At 38.3% G+C, this 15,535-nt stretch overlaps 1 protein-coding gene across 1 annotated transcript in view; it reads right to left on the minus strand.

The window, feature by feature from the left end:
* CFH (complement factor H) overlaps positions 1-15,535 on the minus strand; it is a 133,408-nt gene that overhangs the window by 35,241 nt on the left and 82,632 nt on the right. The window contains exons 12-15 of the mRNA XM_030936121.1: positions 4,567-4,743; positions 3,208-3,390; positions 2,920-3,099; positions 1,362-1,538 (exon numbers count right to left, since the gene is read on the minus strand). Of these exons, the coding sequence (XP_030791981.1) occupies positions 1,362-1,538; positions 2,920-3,099; positions 3,208-3,390; positions 4,567-4,743 (717 nt within the window). The remainder of the gene's footprint in view (positions 1-1,361; positions 1,539-2,919; positions 3,100-3,207; positions 3,391-4,566; positions 4,744-15,535) is intronic.

Raw genomic sequence — 15,535 nt, forward strand, 5'->3', positions numbered from 1 at the left:
TTACAACTGATATCAAAAAAATATAAAGAATAATGAGAGACAATTATTAGCAATTATACACCAACAAATTGGATCATCTAGAAGAAATGAATACATTTCTAGACACAAACAGCCTACTAAGATTAATTCAGAGGAAATAGAAAGTCTGAACAGAGTAATCAAAAGGAAAGAGATTAAGTCAGTAATAAAATGTTTCCCATCAAAGAAAATCCAAGACCCGATGGCTTCATTGCTGAATTATAACATTTTAAAAGAGCTAATACCGACTCTTCTAAAACGACTCTAAAACTTTTAAGAGATCATTTTTCTAACTCATTGTAGTGGCCCAACATTACTCTGAAATCAAAACCAGACAAGGACACAACGTAAAAAGAAAACTACAGGCAAAATCCCCTGATGAACGTAGGTACAAAAACCCTCAACGTTATACTAGGAAAACAAATCCTACAGCACATTAAAAAAATAATTCACTATGATCAAGTGAGTTTAATCCAAGGAATGTAAAGGTGGTTTAACATAGGCAAATAAAGGTGATGCATCACATTAACAGAAAGGACAATAACCATACGATCATTTTAATAAAGCTATATAGAAGTGCTAAAACTATAAAACTTCAAGAAAAATCTGTAGAACATGTACACTTCACTGCACGTATATATTATTTGCTTCTTTAAGGACTCTAAACATATTGAAATGTCGATAGTAGATTCGTTTTTGTATTGGTTGTCAATGCTTTCTGTTTTCCCTAGACTGGCAGACAGCGGTAAAAATATTGAAGCTAGTGAGGAAAGGAATGCCACAACTGGAGAGCAAAATACATGCCTCAAATGTGGGAAGACTGGAATAAACCCTACACTATTCAAGTGAAACTGTATGTGTCAATATGACTAACTTTTCAATATAGATAAACAATAAATTAATAGATAAATAGATGAGTAGGTAGATGAACAGATAGATGAATAGAGAGATAGATTAAATAAATTAATCAATGGAAATAGATATACATACATACATAAATACACACATACACAAATAGATACATAGTAGTTATTGGCATAGACAGAGGTATAGGCACAGGAACATTTGTTGACAAGGAAAGGAATGAGAAACACTGGTCCTCCAACAGTAATTATGACATGAAGTGCCTGATTTGTGTGTGGGTGTGTGTGTGTGTTTTATACTAAAGGTAACTAATTCACATGGCACAGTTAGTATTAGGAACAATGTTTTCATTCGTTTCTAAATTACCTGCCTTATTCAGGAGCATTTGTAATAATAAATAAAGTTTTTAAGACACACATACATAATACTTTTCCAAATGAGAAATAGAATACTTTTCTGAAAACAAAATAAGAGCTTACTTGAGCAGGTCACTTCTGGATCCCACCTTCCATTTATGCAGACTGCGTGTAGGCGTTCTCCTTTTCCTCTACATCTGTATGTTATGGTAGTATTATGATCGAATTCCTTCTTGTTTGTTAAATTTGCCTCAATTACAATTAATTTTGGTGATTTGCACTTCTTAAGTTGATCTGTTGCTATAAAATAAATATATTTTTATGAAAATTTAAATTATAAAAATAAAACCAACTATCACATAAAAATAGTTACAAAGTAAATAGTATTAGCATCATAAAATTATGAGTTATCATTATAAATTTCACCAACCAAGTTATTCCTGATTACATTGCATCAAAATGCTATTATGTAAAAATATAAGCCCTGCATTCTGTCACTGAAATGTTAGAGATATCTATCATAAGACATTTTGTTCTTTGGGAAATACAAAATATTATTGGATATTTCATTGGATGAATAAGTACGACTGGACATTTAGGACTCTTAGAATTAGGATGCAGGAAAATTTAGGAAAAACTCAGTTTTAGAGAAAAGTGAATGAGGGTCCCCAAGATCCTCCCGGTTAGTCATCAAGGAGGCAAAATGATTTTAAAGATTGTAAATCTCAAGTCTCACTGTAAGTGAATCACCTTACCTTCTTGCTGATCAAGACATGAGACTTACAGTGTGAAGTCCATCAATGAGATTTACGTCCTGACTCAGTCCCTGACTACCTCATGTCACTTAGCTATATCACTGACATAGAGGGCCTGTGGCCCACCAACCCTGCAGCACATTAACTTATGTTGGCTGATATGGAACAAACTGAAAAATTACTGCTTTTGGAAGCTTTAAGAGAGAAAAGAATCCTATGGGAGAGTAGTAAGTAGATATTTTGTCAACTTTGTTTCTTTGCTTTGCAGTGCCCAAAAGGAGTACCATATAACAATGATATTTTTATTTTATATAAAACAGTTATAATTTCTCAGTAATAGTACTCATATTTAATCATATGATAATTTTTTAAAGAGTCTTACTCTGTTGCCCAGGCTGGAATGCACAATAAAGCTCACTGCAATCTCGAACTCCTGGCCTTAAGCAATCATCCCTCCTCAGCCTCCTGAGTAGCTGGATTACAGGCATGCACTACCACACCTAACTAATTATACAAATTTTTTTTTATAGAGATGGGCTTTTGCTATATTGCCCACACTAGTCTCTAGCTCTTGGCCTCAAGCATTCTTCTTGCCTTGGCCTCCCAAAGTGTTGGGAGTATAGGTGTGAGCAACCACCCTGGCCTCACATGACAATTTTATAAGTGAAATGCTGCTTCACACTTTTAAATATAAACAATACTGATATCAGAGGCAGAAAGAGTCATAAAATTATATTGCTAACTTTATTTTTTCTCTCTAGACACATGTTGAATTATAAACAATATGAGAAAGATTGGCTTCATTATATTGAAGACTGGACATTTTAAGCCATATCTGTAAATTTCAAAAATTCAGTTGCTAATATTGTTTTTACAATACAAATATTAAACTTTATTAAATGTTGATTTAAGAAATGTATTCTCACCCACACACTGAGGAAGTTGGGTCCATACTCCATGAATACACGTAATTGATCTGTGCCCAATCATTGTAAATGATTCTGAGCAATTGAACTCCACCGAGTCTCCATAGTAATAAGGAGGGGAAGAAAACTCGGAATAGCCATGTTCAAGTTCAGGTATATCTCCACAGGTACTCTCCTCCTCTATGTAAATTTTACAAAAAAAGTTTATTGTGAAAGCATGATTTATGTGCTTTAGATACAAAATACAAAAGTTTTGACAAGTTTAAATATTAATATTTTATACATTACCGATACACACTGGCAAAGTTGTCCACGCTCCATCAACACATTGAATTTTATTAGGTCCCTTCATTAGAAACTTAGGCTTGCAATAATATTCCACCACTTCACTGTGTCCATATTCTTCTTTCATTTTTACCTTAACATTCCCATTGAGGAGTTCAGGAGGTGGACCACACGACTCTACTTCCTCTATAGTAGAAATACTATGTAAATAATGGTTAAATTGTGTGTTTTACAATATAAAAATTCAGTAAAATGGAAAGACTTTCTTCTTTTATTCATGTATTCTTCATTATGTAACTTATTATAGCATTGTAAACAACCAAGAATGGTGTTCATATTGTATTACTTATACTAAATTGTCATATTGAAGGTATGATAAAAGGTTAAAATATGCTCAGACTTCCAGATATCTTAAAGATGCAAGAAAATCAATTAGCAAATGTGGTTATGAAAATCACGTTAATTTTTACATTTCATGGAAACATTTTGTCATAACATTTTGGAAAAATATCATAACCGAGGCAAGCATTTGATCAACATACTTTAAGTTTTACTAATCAATACAAGCAATTGAATTGAATATAAGCTGCTTAAATATTGTTTAGACACACTCAGTGAAACTTAAGTTACAGCTCACACTATATAAAATGTCCAAAATGGATGTTGACATTTCAGGCAAAATGAAAATGAACAAAGAAATCCCTCCATTGTCAGCCATGCTATGGTTTAAATGTTTATCACTTCTAACCTCATGTTGAAACTTCATCCCAAATGTTTCAGGCAGGGCCTAATGGGAGATGTTTGGGTCATGGGTATGGATCTCTCATGAACAGATGAATGCCCCCACTCAGGGAGAGTTCTCACTCTATTAGTTCCTGCAAGAGCTGGTTCTTACAAAGAGCCTGTCACTGCCCTGCTCTCTCTCTCTTGCTTCCTCTCTCATCACCTGTTCTCTGGACACACTGGCTCCTCTTTCCCTTCTACCAGCATTCTGTGGCTCTCACTGAATACAGATGCCCAATCTTGAATTTTATAGTCATGAGAACAGTGAGCCAAATAAAACATTTTTATAAATCATCCAGCCTCAGTTATTCCTTTATGGAAACATAAACCTAAAGTAGACTAAGACTGACAACACCTGTGTGTCTAAGAACACTTCTAGTACATCGTTCAAGAAACAATGGAGATTAACTTAAGTAACTGAAGCTTAGGTATTCAGTACCCAATACATATCCTTCACAGGCAAATCTTTGACTTAATTCATTAGATTACAGACAATGGAAGCCCAAAATAAATTAAGAAAAAAAATTTGGTCTTCAAAGTTCTAATTCTTATTTCAGCAGTTGTAAGATAAGCATTCACCTTTACACGTTGGGAGATCAGGAGATAATCCAAAGTGGTAGCACTGAGTGGAATTAGGTCCAACTATTGTAAATCCTGGTTTGCAGGAGAATTTCAACACCTCTCCAACTTTATACTGGTCTTTCTTGGGATCAGGAACTAAGTGTACATCTATTTTAGGAAGTTCACATTCTCTTTCTGAAAAAAGGTAAAATAATTTCATGAGAATATACAATTAATCGTTGCCAAAGTAAATTTTACATGTGCCACAATAAAGCGAGGTTGATACTGGGTATACAGAGGGGCATCAGATAAATCCTTTTCCCTGTAAAGAATGCTACATATTATGTTTTATATACTGTCTAAATTGAAATGGAACTTTAAGACAAATGTTATGGTATTGAAATGTATCTGTTCTAAAAATTAATTTGTAAGTCCAACTTATTTACAATTAAATTAGTTTTAATCACTGATGTTTATGAAATTTAATATTACTTTTTTTACTCAAAACATGAAATTACTCTCTCATATTAAAAAAGACTAATTTGGCCGGGCGCGGTGGCTCAAGCCTGTAATCCCAGCACTTTGGGAGGCCGAGACGGGCGGATCACGAGGTCAGGAGATCAAGACCATCCTGGCTAATATGGTGAAACCCCGTCTCTACTAAAAAAGACAAAAATCTAGCTGGGCGAGGTGGCGGGCGCCTGTAGTCCCAGCTACTCGGGAGGCTGAGGCAGGAGAATGGCGTGAACCCGGGAGGCGGAGCTTGCAGTGAGCTGAGATCCGGCCACTGCCCTCCAGCCTGAGCGACAGAGCGAGACTCCATCTCAAAAAAAAAAAAAAAAAAAAAAAAAGAGACTAATTTACAATTTTAAAAGTGCATATGGACCAGAATTGGGGCTTTTTAAAAACAAGATGGCTGAGTAAGGAGTTTGGACGCCAGTTCTTCTCAGAAAGAAGAACCAAAGTTACAGGAAAATGTTCACAACTTGAAAAATATCAAAGAGAGGGTGCATGAGCGTCATAGAGGAATCATGGAGAAAAGCCAAAGCATGGAAAGAGATAGAAGCAAGAGCCTCAAAGGTTGACTAGGATCCTGTGGGACTTCATAGGCAGTCTAGATAGGAGTCTTTTGGACTCCCTGCAGCTCACCATGGGGATCCAAGCTGTCAGAGAGCTCTTCTGCCTTCATGAACTCACACACTGGTGTGAGAGGAGACCTGGGAACTTCTTGAGGGCATTACACCAAACTACTAGCTTGAACAGGGTCATTTGCCTTCTCCTTGGACCCAAGCTACAGTGGTAGGTTTCATGCTTGTAGTGCACTCATGTGGGGACTGTATCCTACACAGGAACCTCAGCCCGCCCTCTGATCCCATAACACCAGAGCCGCACAGACATTCCCTGGCAGCTGGTTGGATGTGGCAGTCCCCCATAGCTGGTTGGACCCAAGGGAGTTACAGCATTCTCAGTAGTTTAACCATCAGGGAGTGCTATTCCTAATGGAAACTGCAACAAAGGGACACCCCTTTTGACAAAGAAGACTGTAGCATTCACTTTCCCGTGTGCGAGAGCAACCTGCTTGTGGGTTGAAAATGACTACACCACTTCCAGCAGACCCACAGACGCGGTGTTTTCCTCTGCAAGGGAGGAGTACAGATCCATCTCAGGGGCCCAGTGGTCCCAGTGCTTGGGCGCAGATGTAGAGAGGGGGACATCTCCCCTCTGCCCGATTCTGAGGACATAGCTGTGGTCACTCGCAAAGGAGACTGGTGCAGACACACCAGAGGACAGACATTCTAGGTGTATTAAGGGTGGCTACATCTCCATTGGTGATGTGCCCAGTGAAGCCAGGCTTGCAAGAAAGACAAGCTAGGGATATCTCACCAGGGTCTTCCCCTGACACCCCTGTCAGGGCTGGTGCTTGTGCTCATCCTTGGAGCATCCAAGGGTGAGCTTAGTGGTTCAGATCCACCCCGTTTTGTCCCCAGCTCCTCAGACCATTGTACCTTTCATAGATCAGTCCATTCCCTGGGGCAACAGAGAGTTTCTCCCATAAACAATGACAAGCACAGGCACAACTGCTTCTGCTGCAGCTGGCTCTTACCTGTCCACGCCACCTACTGTCCTGAATGTTAAACTGCACAGCCCAATGCAAAATGCTGACACTGGCGCATGATGCTGGAGAACGAGGTTAGTTTTCTGCGAAGTCTTCCATACCAGCCCTTCAGAAGGCAGTAAGCCTCGTCATGCACCCAGTACATAACTACTACAACCAGCAATTAAGAAAGCCATCACACAAAAATTATCTCTAACCAATGTACTCATACAGCGTCTTTACCATTGAAAGAACCGAGAACCTAAACCAAATAACTCTATACAACATACATCATAGTCATATTCTCAAAGGGAAAAACAAATCCTATCTATTGGAAACTACAGTCAAAAATAAGAAGAGATAGTTCATCTGGATGAGAAGAAACCATTGAAACATTTCTGGAAGTATGATTTAAAACAGCGTATTACAACACTCCCAAAGGATCACACTAACTCTTCAGCAATAAGTCCTAACCAAAATACAATCTTTGAAATACCAGACAAAGAATTTAAAACATTTATTTTAAAGTAGCTAAATGGAGTCCAAGAGAAAGTTGAAAAGCAACACAAAGAAATTAGAAAAGAAACTCAGGATATGAATGAAAAATGTACGAAAATATATTTTAAAAAACAAATAGAACTTATGGTAATGAAAAATTCATTGAAGAATTACAATATATAGTTGAAAGATTTAATTACAGATTATATCAAGCAGAAAAACTTGCTCTCGGAGCTTGAAGACAAGTCTTTCAAATTAACCTTGTCAGACAAAAATAAAGAGCAAATAGCTTTTTTTTAAATGAGCAAAGGTTTTGAGAAAAATGGCGTTCTAAAAAAAATGACACAACTTAAGAATTATAGGTATTCTTGAGGGAGAAGACAGAGCTAAAAGTTAGATAACCTTTCTGAGGACAATTTATCTCCTCTTGCCCTCTTGCTAGAGATATAGATGTCTGTATACTAGAGGCTCAGATAACACCAGGAAGTTACATTGTGAGATGAACTTCTACAAACATATAGTCATCAGGCTATCTAAAGTCAATGTGAACGGGAAAAATTATAGAATCAGTAAGAGAACACATCTAATCAACTGTAAAGGAAATCTCACAAGACTAACAGTGGACTTCTCAGCAGAAACTTTACAAGCCAGAAGAGATTGATGTCCTATTTTCAGAGTTCTTTTCAGAAAGATTATTTCATATTTCTTGAAAAAACACCTATTAGAGATATATTTTGTATTTTGCTAAACTAAGCTTCATAAATGAGGAATACATAAAACCTTTCCAAGACAAGCTAATACTAAGGGAATTCATCACCAGTAGAAATCCACTTTAGGAATTCACCCCACAATAAATGATCCAGGTTGTTCTGAACATGAAATCAGATGATCAATACTCACCATCATAGAGACATGCAAAAGTATAAAACTCACAGGTCTTATTAAATAATTACACAGTTGAGACTACAAAGCAGCTAGGTAACAACTAACATAATGACAAGAACAAAACCTCACATGACAATATTAACTTTTAATGTAAATAGGTTAAATGTTCTACTTAAAAGATACAGATTTGTGGGCCAAATTTAGAAAACAGAAACCAACCACAGGCTGCTCACAAGAAACCCACCTAACTGAGAGAAACTTATACAAACTCATGATAAATGTATGGAAACAGGTATTTTGAACAACAGAGACAAAAAGTGTTTGGTATAGTTATATTTATATATAAAAAAGACTTTAAATCAACAACAGAAAAAAAAGACAGTGAAGATCATTATATAATGATAAACGAAGCAAGAAGATATAATAATTCTAAATATATATGCATTCAAAACTTCAGCACCCAGATTCATAAAGGAAATGCTGCTAGAGCTAAGTGGAAAGATAAACAGCAATGTAATGAGGGCGAGCAACCTCCACACGCCCAATGACTGTACTAGCCAGATTTCCTGGAAAAAAAAATAAACAAAGAAACCTTATACTTACATTGGACTCTAAAACAAATGGACTTTACAGGTATTTAAATGACATTCCACCCAGCAACCTCAGAATATATGTTCTTCACACCTGTGCATGGAACATTCTCCAAAATAGACCATATGCTAGGCTACAGCCACAAAGCAAGTTTCAAAAAACTTTAAAGCTTAGAAATAATATCAAGTATCTTATCAGAACATGGTGAAATATATATAGAAATTAATGTCATAAATAATTTTCAAAACTATCCATATACATGAAAATTAAATGACTTACTTCTGAGTGATTTTTGAGTCAGTGATAAAATTAAGATGGAAATTTAAAAAATTTAAAACAAATGAAATACAGACAGCATATGAAAACCTCTAGGATATGGCAAAAGCAGTGTTAATAGGAATGTTTACAGTGTGAAATGCCTGCATAAAAAGATAGAAAAGTCATAAATTAACCTAACCTTGCACCTAAAGAAACTTAGAGAAAACAGAACAACTAAATCCAAAACTAGCAAAAGAAAACAAATTAAAAAAATCATAGAAGAACTAAGTAAAATTGGGACCAGATAAACAATAGAAGATCAAAAAACATAAAATTAGTTTTCTGAGAAGATAAACAAGATTAATAGATCACTAGCAAGACTAATCGGGAGAAGAAGAAAAAAGGTTACAATAAACACAAGTACTTTACTTCTACACAAGTAGAAATAAAAAATAAAAACGTGGGGGGAGCGGAGCAAGATGGCCGAATAGGAACAGCTCCAGTCTCCAACTCCCAGCGCGAGTGACACAGAAGACCGGTGATTTCTGCATTTTCAACTGAGGTACTGGGTACATCTCACTAGGGAGTGCCAGATAATCGGTGCTGGTCAGCTGCTGCAGCCCGACCAGCGAGAGCTGAAGCAGGGCGAGGCATTGCCTCACCTGGGAAGTGCAAGGGGGAAGGAAATCCCTTTTCCTAGCCAGGGGAACTGAGACACACAACACCTGGAAAATCGGGTAACTCCCACCCCAATATTGCACTTTAAGCAAATGGGCACACCAGGAGAATATATCCCACACCTGGCCAGGAGGGTCCCACGCCCACGGAGCCGCTCTCATTGCTAACACAGCAGTCTGCCATCTAACCGCAAGGCAGCAGCGAGGCTGGGGGAGGGGTGCCCGCCATTGCTGAGGCTTAAGTAGGTAAACAAAGCTGCTGGGAAGCTCGAACTGGGTGGAGCTCACAGCACCTCCAGGAAACCTGCCTGTCTCTGTAGACTCCACCTCTGGGGACAGGGCACAGCTAAACAACAACAACAACAACAAAAAGGCAGCAGAACTTCTGCAGACGCAAACGACTCTGTCTGGCAGCTTTGAAGAGAGCAGTGGATCTCCCAACACGGAGGTTGAGATCTGAGAACGGACAGACTGCCTGCTCAAGTGGGTCCCTGACCCCTGAGTAGCCTAACTGGGAGACTCCCCCACTAGGGGCAGTCTGACACCCCACACCTCACAGGGTGGAGTACACCCCTGAGAGGGAGCTTCCAAAGTAAGAATCAGACAGGTACACTCGCTGTTCAGCAATATTCTATCTTCCGCAACCTCTGCTGCTGATACCCAGGCAAACAGGGTCTGGAGTGGACCTCAAGCAATCTCCAACAGACCTACAGCTGAGGGTCCGGACTATTAGAAGGAAAACTATCAAACAGGAAGAACACCTATACCAAAACCCCATCAGTACGTCACCATCATCAAAGACCAGAGGCAGATAAAACCACAAAGATGGGGAAAAAGCAGGGCAGAAAAGCTGGAAATTCAAAAAATAAGAGTTCATCTCCCCCTGCAAAGGAGCGCAGCTCATCACCAGCAACGGATCAAAGCTGGTCAGAGAATGACTTGACGAGATGAGAGAAGAAGGCTTCAGTCCATCAAACTTCTCAGAGCTAAAGGAGGAATTACATACCCAGCGCAAAGAAACTAAAAATCTTGAAAAAAGAGTGGAAGAATTGACAGCTAGACTAATTAATGCAGAGAAGGTCATAAACAAAATGACAGAGATGAAAACCATGACACGAGAAATACGTGACAAATGCACAAGCTTCAGTAACCGACTCGATCAACTGGAAGAAAGAGTATCAGCGATTGAGGATAAATAAATGAAATGAAGCAAAAAGAGAAACCAAAAGAAAAAAGAAGAAAAAGAAATGAACAAACCCTACAAGAAGTATGGGATTATGTAAAAAGACCAAATCTACGTCTGATTGGGGTGCCTGAAAGTGAGGGGGAAAATGGAACCAAGTTGGAAAACACTCTTCAGGATATCATCCAGGAAAACTTCCCCAACCTAGTAGGGCAGGCCAACATACAAATTCAGGAAAAACAGAGAACGCCACAAAGATACTCCTCCAGAAGAGCAACTCCAAGACACATAATTGCCAAATTCACCAAAGTTGAAATGAAGGAAAAAATCTTAAGGGCAGCCAGAGAGAAAGGTCGGGTTACCCACAAAGGGAAGCCCATCAGACTAACAGCAGATCTCTAGGCAGAAACTCTACAAGCCAGAAGAGAGTGGGGGCCAATATTCAATGTTCTTAAAGAAAAGAATTTTCAACCCAGAATTTCATATCCAGCCAAACTAAGCTTCATAAGTGAAGGAGAAATAAAATCCTTTACAGTTAAGCAAATGCTTAGAGATTTTGTCACCTCCAGGCCTGCCTTACAAGAGACCCTGAAGGAAGCCCTAAACCTGGAAAGGAACAACCGGTACCAGCCATCGCAAAAACATGCCAAAATGTAAAGACCATCGAGGATAGGAAGAAACTGCATGAACTAACGAGCAAAATAACCAGTTAATATCATAATGGCAGGATCAAGTTCACACATAACAATATTAACCTTAAATGTAAATGGACTAAATGCTCTGATTAAAAGACACAGACTGGCAAACTGGATAAAGAGTCAAGACCCATCAGTCTGCTGTATTCAGAAGACCCATCTCACATGCAGAGACGTACATAGGCTCAAAATAAAGGGATGGAGGAAGATCTACCAAGCAAATGGAGAACAAAAAAAAGCAGGGGTTGCAATCCTAGTCTCTGATAAAACAGACTTTAAACCATCAAAGATCAAAAGAGACAAAGAAGGACATTACATAATGGTAAAGGGATCAATTCAACAGGAAGAGCTAACTATCTTAAATAAATATGCACCCAATACAGGAGCACCCAGATTCATAAAGCAAGTCCTTAGAGACTTACAAAGAGACTTAGACTCCCACACAATAATAATGGGAGACTTCAACACTCCACTGTCAACATTAGACAGATCAACGAGACAGAAAGTTAACAAGGTTATCCAGGAATTGAACTCATCTCTGCACCAAGTGGACCTAATAGACATCTATAGAACTCTCCACCCCAAATCAACAGAATATACATTCTTCTCAGCACCACATCACACTGATTCCAAAATTGACCACATAATTGGAAGTAAAGCACTCCTCAGCAAATGTAAAAGAACAGAAATTATAACAAACTGTCTCTCTGACCACAGTGCAATCAAACTAGAACTCAGGACTAAGAAACTCAATCAAAACCGCTCAACTACATGGAAACTGAACAACCTGCTCCTGAATGACTACTGGGTACATAACGAAATGAAAGCAGAAATAAAGATGTTCTTTGAAACCAATGAGAACAAAGATACAACATACCAGAATCTCTGGGACACATTTAAAGCAGTGTGTAGAGGGAAATTTATAGCACTAAATGCCCACAAGAGAAAGCAGGAAAGATCTAAAAGTGACACCCTAACATCACAATTAAAAGAACTAGAGAAGCAAGAGCAAACACATTCAAAAGCTAGCAGAAGTCAAGAAATAACTAAGATCAGAGCAGAACTGAAGGAGATAGAGACACAAAAAACCCTCCAGAAAATCAATGAATCCAGGAGTTGGTTTTTTGAAAAGATCAACAAAATTGACAGACTACTAGCAAGACTAATAAAGAAGAAAAGAGAGAGGAATCAAAAAGATGCAATAAAAAATGATAAAGGGGATATCACCACGGACCCCACAGAAATACAAACTACCATCAGAGAATACTATAAACACCTCTACGCAAATCAACTAGAAAAACTAGAAGAAATGGATAATTTCCTGGACACTTACACTCTCCCAAGACTAAACCAATAAGAAGTTGAATCCCTGAATAGACCAATAGCAGGCTCTGAAATTGAGGCAATAATTAATAGCCTACCCACCAAAAAAAGTCCAGGACCAGATGGATTCACAGCTGAATTCTACCAGAGGTACAAGGAGGAGCTGGTACCATTCCTTCTGAAACTATTCCAATCAATAGAAAAAGAGGGAATCCTCCCTAACTCATTTTATGAGGCCAACATCATCCTGATACCAAAGCCTGGCAGAGACACAACAAAAAAAGAGAATTTTAGACCAATATCCCTGATGAACATCGATGCAAAAATCCTCAATAAAATACTGGCAAACCGGATTCAGCAGCACATCAAAAAGCTTATCCACCATGATCAAGTGGGCTTCATCCCTGGGATGCAAGGCTGGTTCAACATATGCAAATCAATAAACATAATCCAGCATATAAACAGAACCAAAGACAAGAACCACATGATTATCTCAATAGATGCAGAAAAGGCTTGTGACAGAATTCAACAGCCCTTCATGCTAAAAACGCTCAATAAATTCAGTATTGATGGAACGTACCTCAAAATAATAAGAGCTATTTATGACAAACCCACAGCCAATATCATACTGAATGGGCAAAAACTGGAAAAATTCCCTTTGAAAACTGTCACAAGACGGGGATGCCCTCTCTCACCACTCTTATTCAACGTAGTGTTGGAAGTTCTGGCTAGGGCAATCAGGCAAGAGAAAGAAATCAAGGGTATTCAGTTAGGAAAAGAAGAAGTCAAATTGTCCCTGTTTGCAGATGACATGATTGTATATTTAGAAAACCGCATTGTCTCAGCCCAAAATCTCCTTAAGCTGATAAGCAACTTCAGCAAAGTCTCAGGATACAAAATTAATGTGCAAAAATCACAAGCATTCTTATACACCAGTAACAGACAAACAGAGAGCCAAATCAGGAATGTACTTCCATTCACAATTGCTTCAAAGAGAATAAAATACCTAGGAATCAAACTTACAAGGGATGTAAAGGACCTCTTCAAGGAGAACTACAAACCACTGCTCAGTGAAATCAAAGAGGACACAAACAAATGGAAGAACATACCATGCTGATGTATAGGAAGAATCAATATCGTGAAAATGGCCATACTGCCCAAGGTTATTTATAGATTCAATGCCATCCCCATCAAGCTACCAATGAGTTTCTTCACAGAATTGAAAAAACTGCTTTAAAGTTCATATGGAACCAAAAAAGAGCCCGCATTGCCAAGACAATCCTAAGTCAAAAGGACAAAGCTGGAGGCGTCACGCTACCTGACTTCAAACTATACTACAAGGCTACAGTAACCAAAACAGCATGGTACTGGTACCACAACAGAGATATAGACCAACGGAACAGAACAGCGTCCTCATAAATAATACCACACATCTACAGCCATCTGATCTTTGACAAACCTGAGAGAAACAAGAAATGGGGAAAGGATTCCCTATTTAATAAATGGTGCTGGGAAAATTGGCTAGCCATAAGTAGAAAGCTGAAACTGGATGCTTTCCTTACTCCTTATATGAAGATTAATTCAAGGTGGATTAGAGACTTAAATGTTAGACCTAATACCATAAAAACCCTAGAAGAAAATCTAGGTAGTGCCATTCAGGACATAGGCATGGGCAAGGACTTCATGTCTAAAACACCAAAAGCAACGGCAGCAAAAGCAAAAATTGACAAATGGGATCTAATTAAACTAAAGAGCTTCTGCACAGCAAAAGAAACTACCACCAGAGTGAACAGGCAACCTACAGAATGGGAGAAAATTTTTGCAATCTACTCATCAGACAAAGGGCTAATATCCAGAATCTACAAAGAACTCAAACAAATATACAAGAAAAAAACAAACAACCCCATCAAAAAGTGGGCAAAGGATATGAACAGACATTTCTCAAAAGAAGACATTCATACAGCCAACAGACACATGAAAAAATGCTCATCATCACTCGCCATCAGAGAAATGCAAATCAAAACCACAATGAGATACCATCTCACACCAGTTATAATGGCAATCATTAAAAAGTCCGGAAACAACAGATGTTGGAGAGGATGTGGAGAAATAGGAACACTTTTACACTGTTGGTGGGATTGTAAACTAGTTCAACCATTATGGAAAACAGTATGGCAATTCCTCAAGGATCTAGAACTAGATGTACCATATGACCCAGCCATCCCACTACTGGGTATATACCCAAAGGATTATAAATTATTCTACTACAAAGACACACGCACACGTATGTTTATTGCGGCACTGTTCACAATAGCAAAGACTTGGAATCAACCCAAATATCCATCTGTGACAGACTGGATTAAGAAAATGTGGCACATATACACCATGGAATATTATGCAGCCATAAAAAAGGATGAGTTTGCGTCCCTTGTAGGGACATGGATGCAGCTGGAAACCATCATTCTTAGCAAACTATCACAAGAACAGAAAACCAAGCACCGCATGTTCTCACTCATAGGTGGGAATTGAACAATGAGATCACTTGGACTCGGGAAGGGGAACATCACACACTGGGGCCTATCATGGGGAGGGGGGAGGGGGGAGGGATTGCATTGGGAGTTATACATGATATAAATGATGAATTGATGGGTGCTGACGAGTTGATGGGTGCAGCACACCAACATGGCACAAGTATACATATGTAACAAACCTGTACGTCATGCACATGTACCCTAGAACTTAAAGTATAATAAAAAAAAAATACAAAACTTAAAAAAAAATA

Source organism: Rhinopithecus roxellana, chromosome 8, assembly GCF_007565055.1.
Source record: "Rhinopithecus roxellana isolate Shanxi Qingling chromosome 8, ASM756505v1, whole genome shotgun sequence".
NCBI classification, from domain to species: domain Eukaryota; kingdom Metazoa; phylum Chordata; class Mammalia; order Primates; family Cercopithecidae; genus Rhinopithecus; species Rhinopithecus roxellana.